Source organism: Cygnus olor, chromosome 1 (assembly GCF_009769625.2).
Source record: "Cygnus olor isolate bCygOlo1 chromosome 1, bCygOlo1.pri.v2, whole genome shotgun sequence".
Classification (NCBI taxonomy): Eukaryota; Metazoa; Chordata; class Aves; order Anseriformes; family Anatidae; genus Cygnus; species Cygnus olor.
The window spans coordinates 64833243-64849397 of NC_049169.1; the positions used below are offsets into that span (position 1 = coordinate 64833243).

Consider the following 16155-nt stretch of genomic DNA (forward strand, 5'->3'; position numbering starts at 1 on the left):
AGAGGGGTTGAGGAGGGAGCTGCAGCCTGCCCCAGCATGTGCAGGAGAACAGCTGACAAAGGCTGTCCTCCCAAGCTGTGGCTGTCAAAGGCCACCCCTTTTTCTCCCCAGCGCAGAAGAGAGGGGGAGCGTGCAACATCCTCCATTGTAGGAGACAAAGCACAGAGTAAACCCATCTCCTCTTTTTTTAAGAGTCCGGCTCACACAATGTCGACAAGCATATTTCAGTGTAAGTGCTGTAGAGCAGTGTGAATAGATGAACTGTACTAGCTGGTTCGCTTTATGTATCTGATAGCATTTCACATGGGTAAATAGAAAGCAGGCCCAGAAATACCTAGGCTCATGCATCAGTTGTAGCAGGGTTCCTCCAGCAACGCTTGCCAACCTGTTTCTTCACCTCAGTGCCTCTGCTCAGCAAGTCTCGCCTGCGCCGAGCCCTGCCAGACTGCCCGTACAAGCCCAGCTACCTGGTGAATGGGTTTCCTCTGCAGCGCTACCAGGGCCTCCAGTTTGTAAGTTTTATTCTTTGAGCTGGTATTTGCCCAAGGGGATGCAAAAAGGAAGGAGAGAGACCCTATTAATCATGGGCCACCCATCCGAAGCTCCTGGGCAGATTTGACCATCTGCTGTTCAGGTCTGCAGCATCCCAGTATGTGCCAGAGGGCAACGGCAAGAGAAGGGAGATGGGTGCTACGTGCTGCTCACTGGTCTCACTGGGGTACAAGTGTGTGTGTCCTACAGAGCCCTTCAGACCTCAAGCCAAAGCACTGAGCTTGCCTTCACATGGAGGCTCATAATGGCTGAGGATTTTACACTCTTTGGGGTGAACTGTGGTGTGCATGGACCAAGTCCCCTGACAGGTTTCAAACTGGAAAAGAGCTGGGGCTCAGATCCGTGGGGCATGCAGCACAATGGGGATTAATCCCCTTCATAGCAAAGCAGACTCTGATGGAGCTCTGGTGGAGCCAGCTGGGCTGGGGACAGGTCACCAGTGTGGTTCATCCTTCCTGGATGCCGGTTGAAGCCTATGCTCCCTGTGGGACTTGCATCCATGGCTTCCTCAGCCTTGCCTGGAGGTGTCCCCACACACTTTCTGGGCTCCTGTGTCCCCTTGCATCTCCTCAGTAGGACTGTCCTAGCTAGTTCTTGCTGTGTTACAGGACTTCAACACACAGATGCAGAGATGAACATGCAGATGCTGAGAGAGAAAACAGCACACCCATGCACACATCCCAGCACTCTTCCTGCTGTTTTCCTTTTCCATCGCCCCTTCTCACAGCTTGCTACTGGGTGCCTTTGAGAGGCAAACAGTGAGCAGTGCCTGCTCCCTCTCAAAAGGGCTGGGCACCTTGCAACCTTGTCTGGGTCATCTTATGAATGATATATTGACGGGGGTTTTGCTTTATCTTTCTTCCCTTCTTCCCAGGTTCATTTATCCTTTGTTTACCCAAATGATTACAGCCGCCTGAGCCATATGGAGAAAGACAACAAATGCTTCTATCAGGAAAACCCCTATTACTTGGAAAGGTAGGATGCTGCAAAGGGGAGGCAGCATTTCCTAGCAGGGAGGGAGGAGACAGTTTGAAGGCTAGAATTAAGGTGGAATTTCATATTCAGCTCTTTAGAACTCAACTTGAAGATCACTGAAATCCTGCAAAACATTAAAGCACTTATAGTTTCTTTGGGTGGCCAGTGCTTCCTTTAAGTGAAATTATGTTTAGGTCTCAAAGGGAAACGGCTGCTCCTTTTCTTGCTCTATTAACCAGGAAGCTGGGTCAGAGCATATTTGTTCCAATACATCAGGGAATGTATTTGCCAGCAAACTTTGCATGCCAGCAGCTGGAGCCTCCTGATGGCTGTCACTGTTTGTGTTGAAGCCAAACCATGCTCTGGAGGGATAGAAGCATGGAGCTCATCCTCACCAAGGTGCAGCTCCAGTGATGGCTCTGTGAGGGAACCACCACTTGCATGTTCCCCAGCCACAGGGAAATACCTTGTGTGAGGATTCCCCTGCTTTCAGGAGGAATTGTCTGTAGAATAAAGAGTTGCTTTTCCAGCAAGACAGCTGGTGGAGGCCTCCTTGTGCTCAGGATCATCTTCCTTCCCACAGGTCTGTTTTGTGGGCTGGGAAGATAGATTGTATTGTAGGTTTGGGAGGAAACTGGGGTCTATTGTGGAGAATGGAGAAGGTGGCTGCTGTGGGCTGGAAGGTGCCACCCAAATTTTTTGCTTTGACAAACCATTTGTATTATAACAGCATTTGGGAAGCATGGGCCCATCTTGCTTGGCATCAAGCACATATGGAAACAATCGAAGGAGGAAAACCCCTCCCAAAAGCTTAAAGCACAGGCACACGATGGGACAGCACAAAGACAGTGGTATGAGAAAAGAGAGAGGGAGATCATTGCAGTTACCTGCCTGAGCCACTTTTGCAGCACAGTGACTTAGGCTTGTGAGTACTACATTGTAAGTGAGCTTTAAGGAGCAATTTAAGGGAGGCTAAAGTAGTGTTTCAGTGTACTTATGTTGGAATTTCCTCCTGTGCACATGGAGCAGCACTCAAGAAAACATCTTAAAAACTGGGATGATGATCAAGGAAGGCTGATTTCTTTGACAATACAGAGTAAGATCTGATTGCCCCAAGATCTGAAAGATGGTGATGATAATAGCCTATGACTTGCTGCAAAAGGAGAGTCTAGAGATGATGGGTAGATGTGATCAGAGTAATTGGCCATCTCCTCTGTAGCAGTGGCTAGAATTTATTCGGAGAGGGCAAAATAACTTTGATCAGACTGGTGTTTTGTCCTTTCCTTTGCAGATTTGGATTCTACAAGTACATGAAAATGGACCGGCTAGAGAAGAGCCTGGACTCTGGAGAAAAGACAGAGCAGCCAGGTAGGGGCCGGCCCTAGCGTCAAAGCCAGGAGGATCCTTTTATCTGTCGCTCCATGTGTGTGATCCTCCAGCTGAAGGAAGCTGTTGATTTTCCATGCCAAAGAAGTCACACCCCTTCCCTGGTAGAGCGCTGTGGGTGGGAGGAGATTTTTGCTGTCACATTCACTTCTCTTAAGGGCAGACTGGGAGGTCACCAAGCAGTGGGCTCTAGAGGACCACATGGTGACTAGCTCTCAGGCCTGCAGTATAGCTGAGGAACAATTCCAGCAAAAATGTGGGCAGAAACGAGAGAGACAAATGTGCAGTGTGGCAGCCTGTGCTTACACCTGCCCTGCAAAGCTGTGGCCAGACCTTTAGCTGAAGGCTAAGCCAGACATCTCCCCAGCCTTCGGCAACACCGCTGGGTGTGGGGTTGGGAAGCGGAAGGAGGATGCCAGAGGTGTAACTGCGATTACTCCTGCAGGCTTCCAGGAGGGGAACCTGGACGACCTCCAGTATGGGGAGCAGGACGCGGAGAGCACTGGCCCCCCAGCACCCCCTGGCACGTGGCAAGCAGAGCCGACAGGCACCACTCCCAGCAGCGTGGTGGGCAGCGACCATGTCTATGAAGACTATTCCCTCCGGGAGCGTCGGCGGCTCCTCTCAGTGGGTGACACAGGAGAGGCACCTCAGAGGAGAGGGATGAAAAGGTCTGGTGTCAAGACAACACCACTGGCCCCTGCCAACCAAAGCCTCAGCCGGGCTGGCCCAGAAAGGAACCCAGCGATGAAGAGATCCCACTTAAAAGCTGGCATCAAAGACAACTCCAAGAGCCCTCCACAGCATGCCAGGGTTGTCCAGGGCAGAGCACCTGCTAAAAAGCCTAACCCACCTTCTAGGAGCAGGTCGCAAAGGGAGCAGCCTCTCAGCAACACCAAGGACTCAGGGGTCAGGATTCCCAAAGGGCTGAGACCTCCAGGAGACCTCAGCGCTGCAGAGGACAGGCTGCAGCCTGCAGGCACCATGCAAGCCGGGAGAGGCGGCCCAGGCGAAGCTGGCAGGCACCCTGTGGCCACTGCTGGCCCCAGCAAGGAACCGGCACGGCTGGCACAATGGCTGAACCAAGTGGAGGCCTACGTGGCTGAGCAGAAGATGGCCGGTGGCAAGGGCATGGGTGAGAGAGGGGCACAGGTGGCATCTCTGGCAAAGGGCAAATCAGGGCCTGTGGAGAGGGCAGCAGAAGAGGAAGAGGTGGATGGGGAGCCAGAGGAGGAGGATCCGGAGGGTTTCAATTACGTACCAGTGTTTGACCAAGTGGTGAACTGGGAGCAGACCTTCAGCACAAGCAACCTGGACTTCCATGTGCTGCGCACCGACTGGATTGACTTGAAGTGCAACACGTCAGGAAACCTGCTGCTCAAAGAGAGGGAGGCCCTGGAAGTCGCACGTGTCTTCCTCAAGAAGCTCAACCAAAGGAATAAAGGGTAAGGCACAGTGTGAAAGCCAAGGGACAGTGTCCTGGAGCTTGTGTACCACGCTGTGCAGGGAATACCTGTGATGTGAGCAGCTAGAATGAATCGGAAGATAAACTAGATTTGGAAAATAAAACTTAAGGCAAGGATTCTATGTAAAAAACTGGGCTTTAAACACCTCTTTGAGCTGAAAAATCAGAATTATTGGACATCAGATCATGTCTGGGGGCTGAATATCACCCTCCAAAAGCTGGTGGCCGTACATGTGAAAGATTTCAGTCCAGCTGGCATCACTGACCCTTTGCTGGCTTCCTCCTTGCACAGTGTAAGCACTGAGAGCGCATAGGAGCGTTTTACCAACTGAAGGTTAAGAAACCCTGCTGATATGAAATAGGACTGGGGCTCCTTATGAATGTGGTTTAATGCCCGTCACCCCTCAGTTTGTGAATCCAGCACCATTTAGGGCACAGAACCAGAAGGGAGCAGTCAGATATTGTGGATCAGTACACTGACCTCAGAAACAACCAAGTATCTTACCCTTTATCTGAACATATGTACCTCCATCTTAGAAGTAGTTAGATTTCTAGATCCTAGCACTGATTTGGGAAGATGTCCCAGCTTCTCACTGCTCTGGTGACCCACTAGAGATCAGCTTTCTCTGGTATTCTGTATTTACATTGCCCTGATAAGGTTCTTCTTGCTGAGACTTATCATTTTGATTGCGTTTCTAGCAGACAAACGTATCTCCTATGAGCCTCTATAAGCGTCCAGCTTTCCTCAGCCCTTCTGATGAGCTGGCCTCTATTTCCACGATCTTCTTATCTATCCTTTTCCATGCTTGTTTCAGTTTGGGTTAGTTTGCCTGGCCATAAATGGCCAATAATCTGGATTTTTTATAGAATGCAGTTATTAGTTCTTAATCCCTGCTGGAAGTAGCCCTCATGCTACCCCTTACAATTGTGTTTGTTTTTTTCAGAGCCAGGTTAGTCACAGTCATGGTGTAAATGATAGGTACTCTCAAGGTTTCCTTAGCATTTTTAACTGACGAGCATCCATTTTACAGCAGAAATTCTTGTTATTATCTAAAAGGACATGATTTGGCATTTCATTCCATTTTGGCCATTCTGGATCTACAGCTCATCCCAGTCTTTACTGTAGGATTGCTCAGCCTTAGTCCTTGTTATTGGCTGATAAGCTGTCATCAGCCAATTTCACCAACCCAGCCATACTTCCTGTGCCAAGATCTTTAAAAGAGGTGTTGAATACACTCTCTATTTACCAGCCCTACAATCATTCAGACACGTTTGTTATTTTCTGTGTCACCTTTTATTTCATTTCCTTTGCCAACTATTTTCTCTTGGCCAGGATCCCGGGTCTAATCCCACATGCTTGTGGATTTAGGAAACAGGTGCTAAGCCTTCCCATGGGACTTCTGAAGTGGTGCAGTGAAGGGGGGGAAGCTGGGGACAAAAAGGGTTGTGCTAACCCAGGAGGAAAGAGCCTGGCAGAGCCAAATGAGCCAAGCAAGGCGTAGATGGGAGAGGGGCTGGTGTACAGGGGACGTGCTCACCCTGGCCGTGTCTCCTGCAGGCAGTTCCAGCTGCAGCGGATTGTGAATGTGGAGAAACGCCAGGACCGCATGCGGGGAAGCCGCTACCTGCTGGAGCTGGAGCTGCTGGAGCAGGGAGAGCGTCTTGTCCGCTTCTCCGAGTACATCTTTGCACGGGGCTGGCAGGGCATTGGCGGTGATGAGCAGGAAGAGAGAAACATGAGGAACCTGGCGTGGGGTCGCCGGCGGCACCTGATGGCTGTGGTGAAAGAGCCAGAGTTGTGCTGGCCCCAAGGCTTTTCCTGGAACCACCGTGCCGTGGTTCACTTCGTGGTGCCAGGTAAGGGGAACCTACCCTCATGGGACTTAAAAGGCTCAGAGAAAATCCCTGTCACACCTTGGGAAAGAGCCCATACCAATTTCTGGTCTCTTTGGTCCAAGTTTTCAGCCTGGACCTATTTCAGCATCCCTGCAATGTTAGTAGGGCTTGAGGCAAGAAGCCTTGCTTGTTGAAAGCCATGCCATCTTTGAAATCAGTTTTCCTTCGATTCTTCCCTTCTTGCAATACAACCAGTGAAAAACCAGGCACGTTGGGTGCTGCAGTTCATCTCTGACATGGAAGAGCTGTTCCGAGTCACTAAGGATCCTTACTTCAACGTCATCATCACGGATTACAGCAGCGATGACATGGATGTAGAGAAGGCTCTGAAAAGGTCTAGCTTGCACAGGTGAGAGTGCTGGCTGGTCACATAAAACTACTCACAAGTATATTCCTGCAAATGCAGCACATCTGCAAATCTCTGTCAATCTTTGTCTCTGGTCAATCGTCCACAGCCTCCTGCAGCTGGAAACTGGAAGATGATATCCTTGCATGTGTACATGCTATATTGTTGTTATAATGTGCTTACGTGTATGCTGCTATAATAGTGTTATAAAACTCTAAGGCAATACCTGTTGCAGTCATCCATCCAGGTACATCTCTTTTCTCCAGGGTTTTGTTCAAGTGTGCAAGAGAGGACAGAGAGCAAGTTGTACAGTGATGGGGGAGAGGGAAGCCAGAGAAGACAAGAAAGCTGTAAGAAATGAGCGTGGAGACTTCCAGGGACTCCTCTTGCTGGAATAGCTCTATGGTTTATTGTATTCTGACCTGAAACAGCCTTGGTTGGCCCTTTCCAGTGCTAGGGGGTCCCAGAGGTACAACAGAAATAGAGCTGGCAGGACTTTTGCTAAGGACTGCCCTATCCTTGCTGGATACGTGAGAAAGACCCTCAGGGCACACTGGGAGCTGGGGTAGTGCTGAGCTTGCATGCTTGCACAAAGGCTGTCCTCCTCCTGAGGGTGCACAGGGGTGAGGGACAGCTCCTCAGCATGACACCCATGGTGTACTGCTGCTAGGGGTGCTTTCTGTGCTTATGAACCTGCAGACGCTGAACTTCTCTTTCCTGTCTGACCCCCAGCTATAGGTACTTGAAGCTGACGGGGAATTTCGAACGTTCTGCTGGGCTGCAGGCAGGGATAGACCTCGTGACGGTAAGCCTGGGGAGCTGTCAGGTGGATAGGAGGGTTTCTGGTACGTGTTCTGCACTACCTCTTGCCTTTCATACCGAACATGCTGGTTTTTAGGGAATAGCCCAACAGAACAGATCAAACATAGTGTGTTTCCGGTCTCTCTGGAGCAAGGACCTCGCCCCTTCATCTGAGCAGACCAGTCCCTGGGGCCCATGAGGTACTTGGCCCACCTGCTCAGACCACGAGACAGGAGGGAAATCATCAGTAGCAGCTTCATGATATTGGCTTTGCCAGATCATAGTTGTAGAATCTCATAACTACTGTTGAACAGCCAGCCAGTGGCAGTTCTGCCAGCCCCTAGGATTTCAGTTTCTGATCTAGCAATGAGTGCCTCTTCAGCTGACTCCCATATCTCTGTCTTCCTGTCCCTCAAGAAAGCCTCACTTAAAGTCACCCTATTATTTCCTAACTGACGTGGTTGGTTCCAGGATCCGCACAGCATCATTTTCCTCTGCGACCTCCACATCCACTTCCCAGCCGGCATCATCGATTCGGTCCGGAAGCACTGCGTGGAAGGCAAGATGGCCTTCGCACCCATGGTCATGAGGCTGCACTGTGGCACGTCCCCACAGTGGCCTGATGGTAAGAGGGAGCAGAGCCCCTTGTGCTTAGACCTCGGGGAATGGGGAAAGGAGGAGGGTGCCTGCAACCTCTAGACTTGGTCCTCTGTTGCTATCACAGTCTGGAGCTTAAGGTACCACCAGCGCCACCAGGTGAGAGTGCATCAGGCAGAGGATGGTGTTTAACTGTGTTGGGTACTTGACATTTGAGACCAGAGCCAAAAGAGTCCTTTATATGATATTTCTCCTGGTCATCTCTTAGAGCTCTCAGTGGATTTGAGTACCTCAAAGCCCCTCTTTTACTCCTTTCCATCAATTTCTGTCTTAGAGGGCGAAGCCTGCCCTCTTGAGGACAGCTGCTAGCCCAGGGGTGAGGAAAAGCAACCCAAGTCAGGGGGAGGAAAGTGACATAGATCGTCTGGGCATAGGATTTCCCTTAGACAGAGGTGGTCATCCTGAGCCCCCACAAAAGCAAATTACTCTTGAGTCATTGATGGTTCAAAGCACCAACATGCCTGTGCCTCTTTTGTGCTGTCCTCAGGCTACTGGGAGGTGAATGGGTTTGGTCTTCTAGGCATATACAAGTCTGACCTGGACAAGATCGGAGGGATGAACACGAAAGAGTTTCGGGACCGCTGGGGAGGAGAAGACTGGGAACTCCTGGACAGGTAAGTATTCATTGTCATCAGTCTTGTGCTCAGGAGGGGAGACATGTTAGATTACAGAAGAACAATGACCAGGGAGTGGGGATCTGAGGAGATGGAGGTGGTGAATGCAACCATCAGCTTGGGCAGTGAGGGAGAGTCTTTGAGGAAGTCCTGACCTCAAAACCAGTATGTAAGTGTACCCAAAATACAGCCACTGATAAGAGAGGAGCTGTTTCCCGATGTCTTCCAGTCACACTGCTGGTTGGCCATGGGCAGATTGGGCACTGGTGGTCATGGAGACTTTGTCTTCTTGAATCAGTGCAGTGCACAGTTTGGGTCCCTCAAACTTTCCAAACTACATATAGCAATCACCCATAAGAACAATTGTCAGAGAGACATTTTAGGATCACGAGGTAGGGTTACGGTCTCTGAGAAGTTTATGATGTGGGGCCTGTGCTGTACAAATCATAGGCCTCAGGGTTTGTAGGTTTTGGGGCCTCTCGTGTCTTTTCTGTCAGCTCACTGAGGAAAAGTCTAACATCCTAAGCAATCCCATCTTGGATTGATGGGATTTCCTCCTCACCTGGCACATGCAGCTGGCCTGTTCCCAACCAGTCCTGCTCTCAGGGGTCTATAAACACTCAGCAAGTGTCATTAGATGCCTGATTGTGGATAGGAGATACCCTGAGCTCTCCTGGACTCTTGAGCTTGGTCGTGGTGTGTTGACAACAGGACTGCTTAAAGGAGATGTCCCGTGCCTAAGCCCCCTGGTATCATTGTCATCAAGATTTCCCTACATTTACCCTTCTCCTTTCTGCCAGGATCTTGCAGGCTGGGCTGGAAGTGGAGCGCCTCTCCCTGAGAAACTTTTTCCACTGGTTCCACTCGAAGCGGGGCATGTGGAACCGGCGCCAGCTGAAGACATTGTAGCCTTCAACACCAAAGCTGCCCGGCAGCACCGTCCACCGTCTCGCCCCGGCGTGCACTTTATCGAGGCACACAGCCAAGCGCACAAACTCTCCCTCTGCCCCCAGAGCCCTCCGACGGGACGGCCCAGCTGAAGAAGGGACGGTCAGGCTAGAGGAGCTTCTCTTGGGAGCCACTGCATCCAAAACATGGGATCCGCATCTCACTGGGAAGCCGTGTGGGGAAGCTGTCGCCCAGTGAAGTAGTCGTGTTCCCTGCCGTGCAGTCTGGTGGATGGCACAGCGGGAGAGGTGCCATATTTCCTGTCGAGTCTTGCGTGGTGCAAAGCAAACAAACAAAGATCTCGGCTAAGCCCAGAATGGTTTATATAAAGGAACGCAGTTTTTCTTTCAATACTTGAAGAAAAAAGGGAAGAAAAAAAAATGGAAAAAAAACCTCTCCTTCCCTCTCAACCCCTGCCCCAGCTCTCTGGTATCCATACTTTTGGACAGGGGACCAAAATCTGTTCTCTGAACTGTATTGTGTCCACATGCCCGTGTGCTGACCCCAGAAAGATCTGGATGAGGAGGAGTTGATAAGCACTTTAGGCTGCTGGTGCTTAGACATTTCTCTGTGCTTTTCACTTCAATCATTATGAGAAACCGTGCTCATTCAGTAAATTATGGGCTGTGGATTGAGACCCAAGTACAGTTCCCATGAGAGACACATTTGCCTGCAGCTGAGCAAGGTGGCAGGGGTTGATGTTTCAACTCTCCCTGAATTATTGATCCACTGCCTGAGGATAGTGGAGGGTTATACAGAGACGCTAGGAGGGCATCTCAGGAGGAATTTTGCAACCTTATCTGACAGACATGCGTGTTTGTCCTTACAATATCAGGGAAACCCTAGCAGGGAGAAGTGGCAATATTTTATTGAGATATTGTGATTTTGTTAGAAAAAGAGGAGACAGATTATTCTGCTCTCTAAATCCTGTACATTTATGCAGCATCTAAAGGTTAATTTAATAAGTTATGGCCTCAGAGTGAGGTCTTATCATAGTTTGGCTTTTATCTAAAGAGCAGACTTGTTTGCATTGGTGGAAGAACTGGCACAGCTGTTGGTGCTTCACTTCTGGAACAGCCCTGGCAGCTCTGGCCTGATACAGGGGAGGTGGCCTCAGGCCTTGGCACTTGCACTGGGTGCAAGGAACAGTGAGGGCAGAAGAGGGTTGAGTGAATAAAACGATGGGCAGACCCATGCTGGCACAATAAAAGAGCTGTGGGAAGAGCCAGCCTGATACTAGAGCGAATTCTCAGCCCCTAAAACTCCCACTAATGCAAGGCAAGATTTTTACCCCTAAAACCATTTTACAAGACTGCAGAAATCCAAAGATCCACAGCAGCACAGTCAGCGCTCTGCACTGCAGCTTTAAGGTCCCTGTACAATGCTGAAAAGGCTGCTACTGATCTCACACTTCAGCAGGGAGTGTGACATAGGATGCTGCTGATGGCTCCCAGCTCTGCAGGGAGCTGTTGAAAAGTGAGCAGTGGAGGTATGCAGCATACAAGCGATGCTGACATGGTACTAGAGTTGTTTGCGTTCAGACTGATGGAGTGGATGCCAATTCGGAATTGGTATTCATTTGTTATTAATTCTATGGTGCTTGGCGAGCCCATCAGGTTCCACTATTGCAGTAGAAAACTGAACATGCAAGTCCTGGCACGTGAGATGTAAATCTTGTCAAATCATCTGGTTGCCTCGGTCTGGGCTTTGGGACTGATGGAGTCAACCCGATTTAAGGAAGCCTCAGTGTGCAGCTATGGTGAGAAGTATGCGAGAGACTGCTCTGTCTCTCAGCCCATGGAGCCTTTGCCAGAATATAGATGCTGAGTATCTAAAAAGAGACAGCCTCAGCCTTCTGCCCAAGCCAGAGCAGTCTTTTTAATGAGGGAAAGTACTCTTCCTATGGAGACAGTAAGGAACGAAATGCTACCCTTGGGTGGAGGGCGAAGAGGCTGACAACTGTCAACTTTTTTTTTTTAAATGCATTATGTGAGTTTAGGAGGCCAGAGCCCGGGGATGTAGTGTTGCAATAAGCTCTGTTTCTGCCTGGAACACGCATTGTCGGTCGTGCTTTCGTGTCGGAGCCTGCGCTTCACTCGCAGACACAGGCACAACCTCATGAGCACGCAAGTGAGATATTCTCCAGATGCTGAGGCTGTGCTTGCAGCTTGTCCGGGCTGGCTCTGTCAGGCAGCTCCTGCGGCATGGGGAGAGGCTGGCAGAGGGGTCGAGCAGCGGGGACGCAGCCAGGCGTTAGCAGCTTGGCCCCGTGAAGCAGAGAACGGTGTTGTGCCTGTTTTGCAGATGGGGAGATGGTGGATTTGGTGGTAACCCTGATGTCAGGTGCAGGGAAGGTAATATATATAATACATATGATAATGAGTAACTCCTCTTCCTCACCAGGGAGGATAACCAGCAAAGAGTGGATTAGAAAGTAGGGTGCAACCCTTGCTCCAGCACTGCCAGCGGAATTATAGGATTTCGTCCGCACGCTTTAGCTGGCCAGGTGACTGCTCCATCCTGCACGCCTGTAACCCAGACCAGGAGCAAGCAGAGCTGCTTACCTCGTAGGGACTCCTTGGTGGACATGGAAGGACTTACTGGGGTTCGGTCCAGTTTCCTAGGGGCTGGTGTCCCCACTGTAAAAACTGCCATCACAACTGTTCTTCTGTTCTTAGCACAATGGGCATTCTTCGTTGGTATTTGAGCAATGCGGTGGTAAACACAATTAATACTAATTGGTACTAGTTGGCAGCCCCCATGGAGGAGCTTGGAGAGAGCCCATGGAGCCAGAAGCCATCTTCCAGCCCACAAGCTCAGAGAGTGCTCAGGGTTGCAAGCAGAGGACGGGCTACATGCTCGCTGGCTTGCCAGCCAGCAGAAAATCTTGGGCAAGCAGTGCCAGGCTGCTGCCCCTCTTCCTAAACAACCTGCAGCTTTTTCCTCCCCTCTAAACAGAGTTATGAAGAGTGGGCTCCCTTCTGCTGCTGCAGAGGGCTCACCCTGGGGATCGGCACAGCTCCCACAGTGCTACTGGGAGCCTGGCTTCGCCAAAGCAGGGAAGCTGACCTCCCCCAGGAGTCAGCCTCGTTCCTGTCGCAGGGAATCGTGAGGAAGCTGTGCCTGAGTTTGCGGTGAAGTTTACCCTGCATTCCTGGCCTGCGTGTGCATCCTGGCCACGTCCTGTCTCGGAGGCAGGAGGAAATGGGTTGCACACCATTTCCTTCATACCAGGTGCACAGGCAGGGAGGGAGCTGCTGCGGTAGGTCCCCGGTTGGGAACGGCTGGGGAAATGGTGGGCCACGCTGCAGGAACAGGCTTTCCCTGCAGCAGGATGTGGCCGGGCTGGGGACATGGGGCTCCTGAGGGCGGGCTGCACTGCAAGGTGGCTCTGCCCACAGGCGCCAGCTCCACCATCAGGACTCTTTCATTCCCCAGTGTGTTTGGGCCTGAGGTTTGTTTTGTGGTTCAGCAACGGAAACCAAGAAGGACTGAGAAATGCATTGTGTGAAAACAGTAATGTGACTTGTTTTGTCTTTAATGTTTGCCTGGTGTGAACATCTCGCCTCTTTTCATTGCCTAAAAATGTCTGATGTTGTTCACTTTTTAGATACCAATGCCTTGTGTTAAAAATCTGGACTGTACCTTGGAATTATCTGCCTTAAAGTGGCTCTGTGCCTTCAAGACGACCCCTGGGCCACCTCTCTGTTAGAACTGGGGGGATGTACTGGTTCTCCCCCACATTTTATAAATACATTGTCTTCCTACAAGAGCTCAGTTCTGTCTGCGTGTTTCTTGCACACCCACATCATCACACAGCAGAGGTTAGGAACCAGATGTTGCTCCTCTGGCCTCTTGGAGCTGAGGCTGTAGGCAATGAGATGCTGCAAGCGAGGTTGGCCAGGAGCAAGACCTCTCGTAGACCCCTTGAGGCAGGGTGCCCTAGAGAAGGGGATGGTAACAAAACAGATTTTCTCCTGTCTTGTCTCCTTATCCCATGGAGCAGGGCAGAAACATGGGACAAACGCGTGCCCCAGCAAAGCAGCAATGCTGTGGACAATGATGCGGAGAATGAAGTTGTCTCTCCTGCAAGCAGGGGACAATTCCTCCAGAAGGCTGCAGGTGAGTCCAGACCCAAGCTGGGTGCTTGGCACCACCTATGCCAATGGGCAGCCAGCTCTTTAATGGCAACTGCTTACTTGGATTAAAATTCATACCCTCTTCACTTCAGCTCTGCCTCCTTTGGGTATAAAAAGCTTGGCACAAACAGGGGTCAGACAGAGAGAAGGAAAAAGGCAGCCAAGGTTGCTAATGACTCTGATCCCATTAAAATGGGAAACGGTAATTCAAGGTGACGGGAGAAGCGTTCCAGCACACTGCCGGTCGTCTGCTCCCCTCTGCCAGCTATCGGGAATCCCTCTCCACGCGGGCCAGCCTCGCTCACCGCTGTACCTGACTTGGCAGCTCTCTGAGATGGTGATGTTGAAGTTAAAGGTCTGGTAATGAATTTCCCCTTGCTGCATCTTTCCCAGATGAACCTTTCTTTTTGTTGCATTCACTCATCAATGCTAATTGCTTTGCCTCCTGCTCTGTGAAGCAGTGACTCACAGGATTTGGGATCTGCAGACAGGGCGCACCATTTTTCACCCTTTCATCAACCCAGCTGGCCAGCAGTGGCTGCAAGCCCTTAGCTGATGGTTTTCCACTGTCTGAATCTAGCATTTCTGCCTCTACAGTGAAGGCTCTCTCTGGAGGAGAGCAGGGTAACAGAGGCATCTCAGGTACATCCACCCCCATTTGCTGTTGGTGTCAGCAGCGACTGAGGACCAAGACAGGCAGCAAACTCCCTGCCACCCCAGACCTGTCATCCCCGGGACAAAGTGGAGGGCGAGTCTTTACCTGATGCACAGAACAGCCCAGGACAGCGCTCAACTTTGCTAATTACAATTCTGGAAAATAACGTAATTGTTCTTTGCCACCTGCACTTTCTACGCAACTGCCCTGCAGCTGCAAAATAGCCCCTGTGATTTGCAGCCACAACCTGGTGCTGCCCGCAGCCTTACCCAGGTGCTGTTGTTGGCAAGGTTGCTCATGATCTCCCTGCAAAAGAAGAGCCACCTCTAAACAGAAATTTTGTTCTTTGAACTCAGATATGGAGTATAAATGGAATCTGCCCATATCTTTAAATATCATATACTATTTTTAAAAATGTCAGTCACTCCTAGTAGCTCCTGAAGACTAATACGTAGAAATTTCCATGTCATTTCTTTCCCAGTGGTGGTAAGATTATGCAAAATGAAATAGCCAGATTGATTCTGCCATACGAAGGAAAAAAATCATTTAATAATCAGAAAAGCATATCATTATTTAAACAGGTTTATGCCAGGCTACTAAAATATTCATTTTAGCATGATTATGTAATTATAAAATTTAGGATCCAACATTTTTACTCTTTCAATAAAATCTAAAAAATCAGTAATTCAAAATTTTGTAAGGAAAAATGTTGCAGTACAAGAGAGTTCCCAATATTGTTAATGTGAAGATTAGATATTTAAAAAATATGTTAGTAATAAAACCTTAAATTATGGTGATTTATTTATAAAGTAATACACTATTCATTTGTCGTTTCCCATCGTGGCAATTAGCCTAGGATGTCTCATTAAGTATAATGTTTTTCTCCTACCTATTGTCAGGCTGCTCAGACAGCATTCCTGATGGGTCCCTGGCAGTGACATCAGATCATGATATCTATTTTCTGTCATTGTTATTTTCCCAATACTGGAAATGTATGATTGTTTTCATAACTGTTTCTCATTTAATTTTATTTTTAAATGACTAGGAAAATAGTTGAACTCTTTTTAGCCATGTTGACATACCCACACTTTCCTATCCTCCCATGAGAACCTTTTTTTTTTAGTTTGAGAAATCCATTTCTACATTTGGGAGGTAAACTATTAGACAGCACTGCTTTAAATATAGCAAATTATGCCTGAGCCAAAAAGCTGGACATTTTATGTTTATTTATCCTACAAAGTAAATTGTCCAGTCTTCTCTACACAATGAGCCGATACTGGATACGTGAAGCAGGCAGCTAAAATAAGAGATGAGATTTACAGAAGTACGCTTTGAAATTGTGTACCTGCTGCTGTTTCTGCAGCTTTCTCTAGAAATCGCTGCAAAGTTTGCTCTAGTTTCAGATGGCGGTGGAAGTTGTCACCCCTGCAGAACTGCACGAGCATCACAGCAAGGGGCTGCCATGCCAGGAAACGCATACAAGTTTGGAAAGTTTAACCCAGTTCTCTGCATTCATTGACGGGGTCCTGCTGAAGTGGTGCAAATACAGAGGAGATCTTCCACCACCAGGCACATGGCTCAGGTCCTGCAGGACAGACAGAAACGCTGTAAGGTCGGGGCAGGCCTCTCCATGCCACACAGGCAGGGGCACAGGCAGGACGGAGTGGGTCATTCGGCGCCACAGCCACCGCTGTGCATGGGGGCTGCAGCTCCTCAGCGCT

At 49.6% G+C, this 16155-nt stretch overlaps 2 protein-coding genes across 6 annotated transcripts in view; one reads left to right on the plus strand and one right to left on the minus strand.

Moving 5' to 3' along the window:
- Nucleotides 1-13412, plus strand: part of B4GALNT3 (beta-1,4-N-acetyl-galactosaminyltransferase 3) — a 60391-nt gene extending 46979 nt beyond the window's left edge. Inside the window, exons 11-20 of the mRNA XM_040562176.1 lie at nucleotides 403-512; nucleotides 1427-1527; nucleotides 2819-2895; nucleotides 3359-4358; nucleotides 5937-6235; nucleotides 6470-6623; nucleotides 7353-7425; nucleotides 7893-8046; nucleotides 8566-8692; nucleotides 9493-13412. Of these exons, the coding sequence (XP_040418110.1) occupies nucleotides 403-512; nucleotides 1427-1527; nucleotides 2819-2895; nucleotides 3359-4358; nucleotides 5937-6235; nucleotides 6470-6623; nucleotides 7353-7425; nucleotides 7893-8046; nucleotides 8566-8692; nucleotides 9493-9601 (2204 nt within the window). The 3' untranslated portion in view covers nucleotides 9602-13412. The remainder of the gene's footprint in view (nucleotides 1-402; nucleotides 513-1426; nucleotides 1528-2818; nucleotides 2896-3358; nucleotides 4359-5936; nucleotides 6236-6469; nucleotides 6624-7352; nucleotides 7426-7892; nucleotides 8047-8565; nucleotides 8693-9492) is intronic.
- A 1596-nt stretch (nucleotides 13413-15008) lies between these two features.
- NINJ2 (ninjurin 2) overlaps nucleotides 15009-16155 on the minus strand; it is a 47138-nt gene continuing 45991 nt past the window's right edge. For 4 of the 5 annotated variants that reach the window (XM_040562502.1, XM_040562517.1, XM_040562491.1 and 1 more), the window contains one exon: nucleotides 15009-16019. The gene's annotated coding sequence lies outside the window, so the exon portion shown is untranslated. The remainder of the gene's footprint in view (nucleotides 16020-16155) is intronic. The other variant, XM_040562482.1, reaches the window with a different exon arrangement.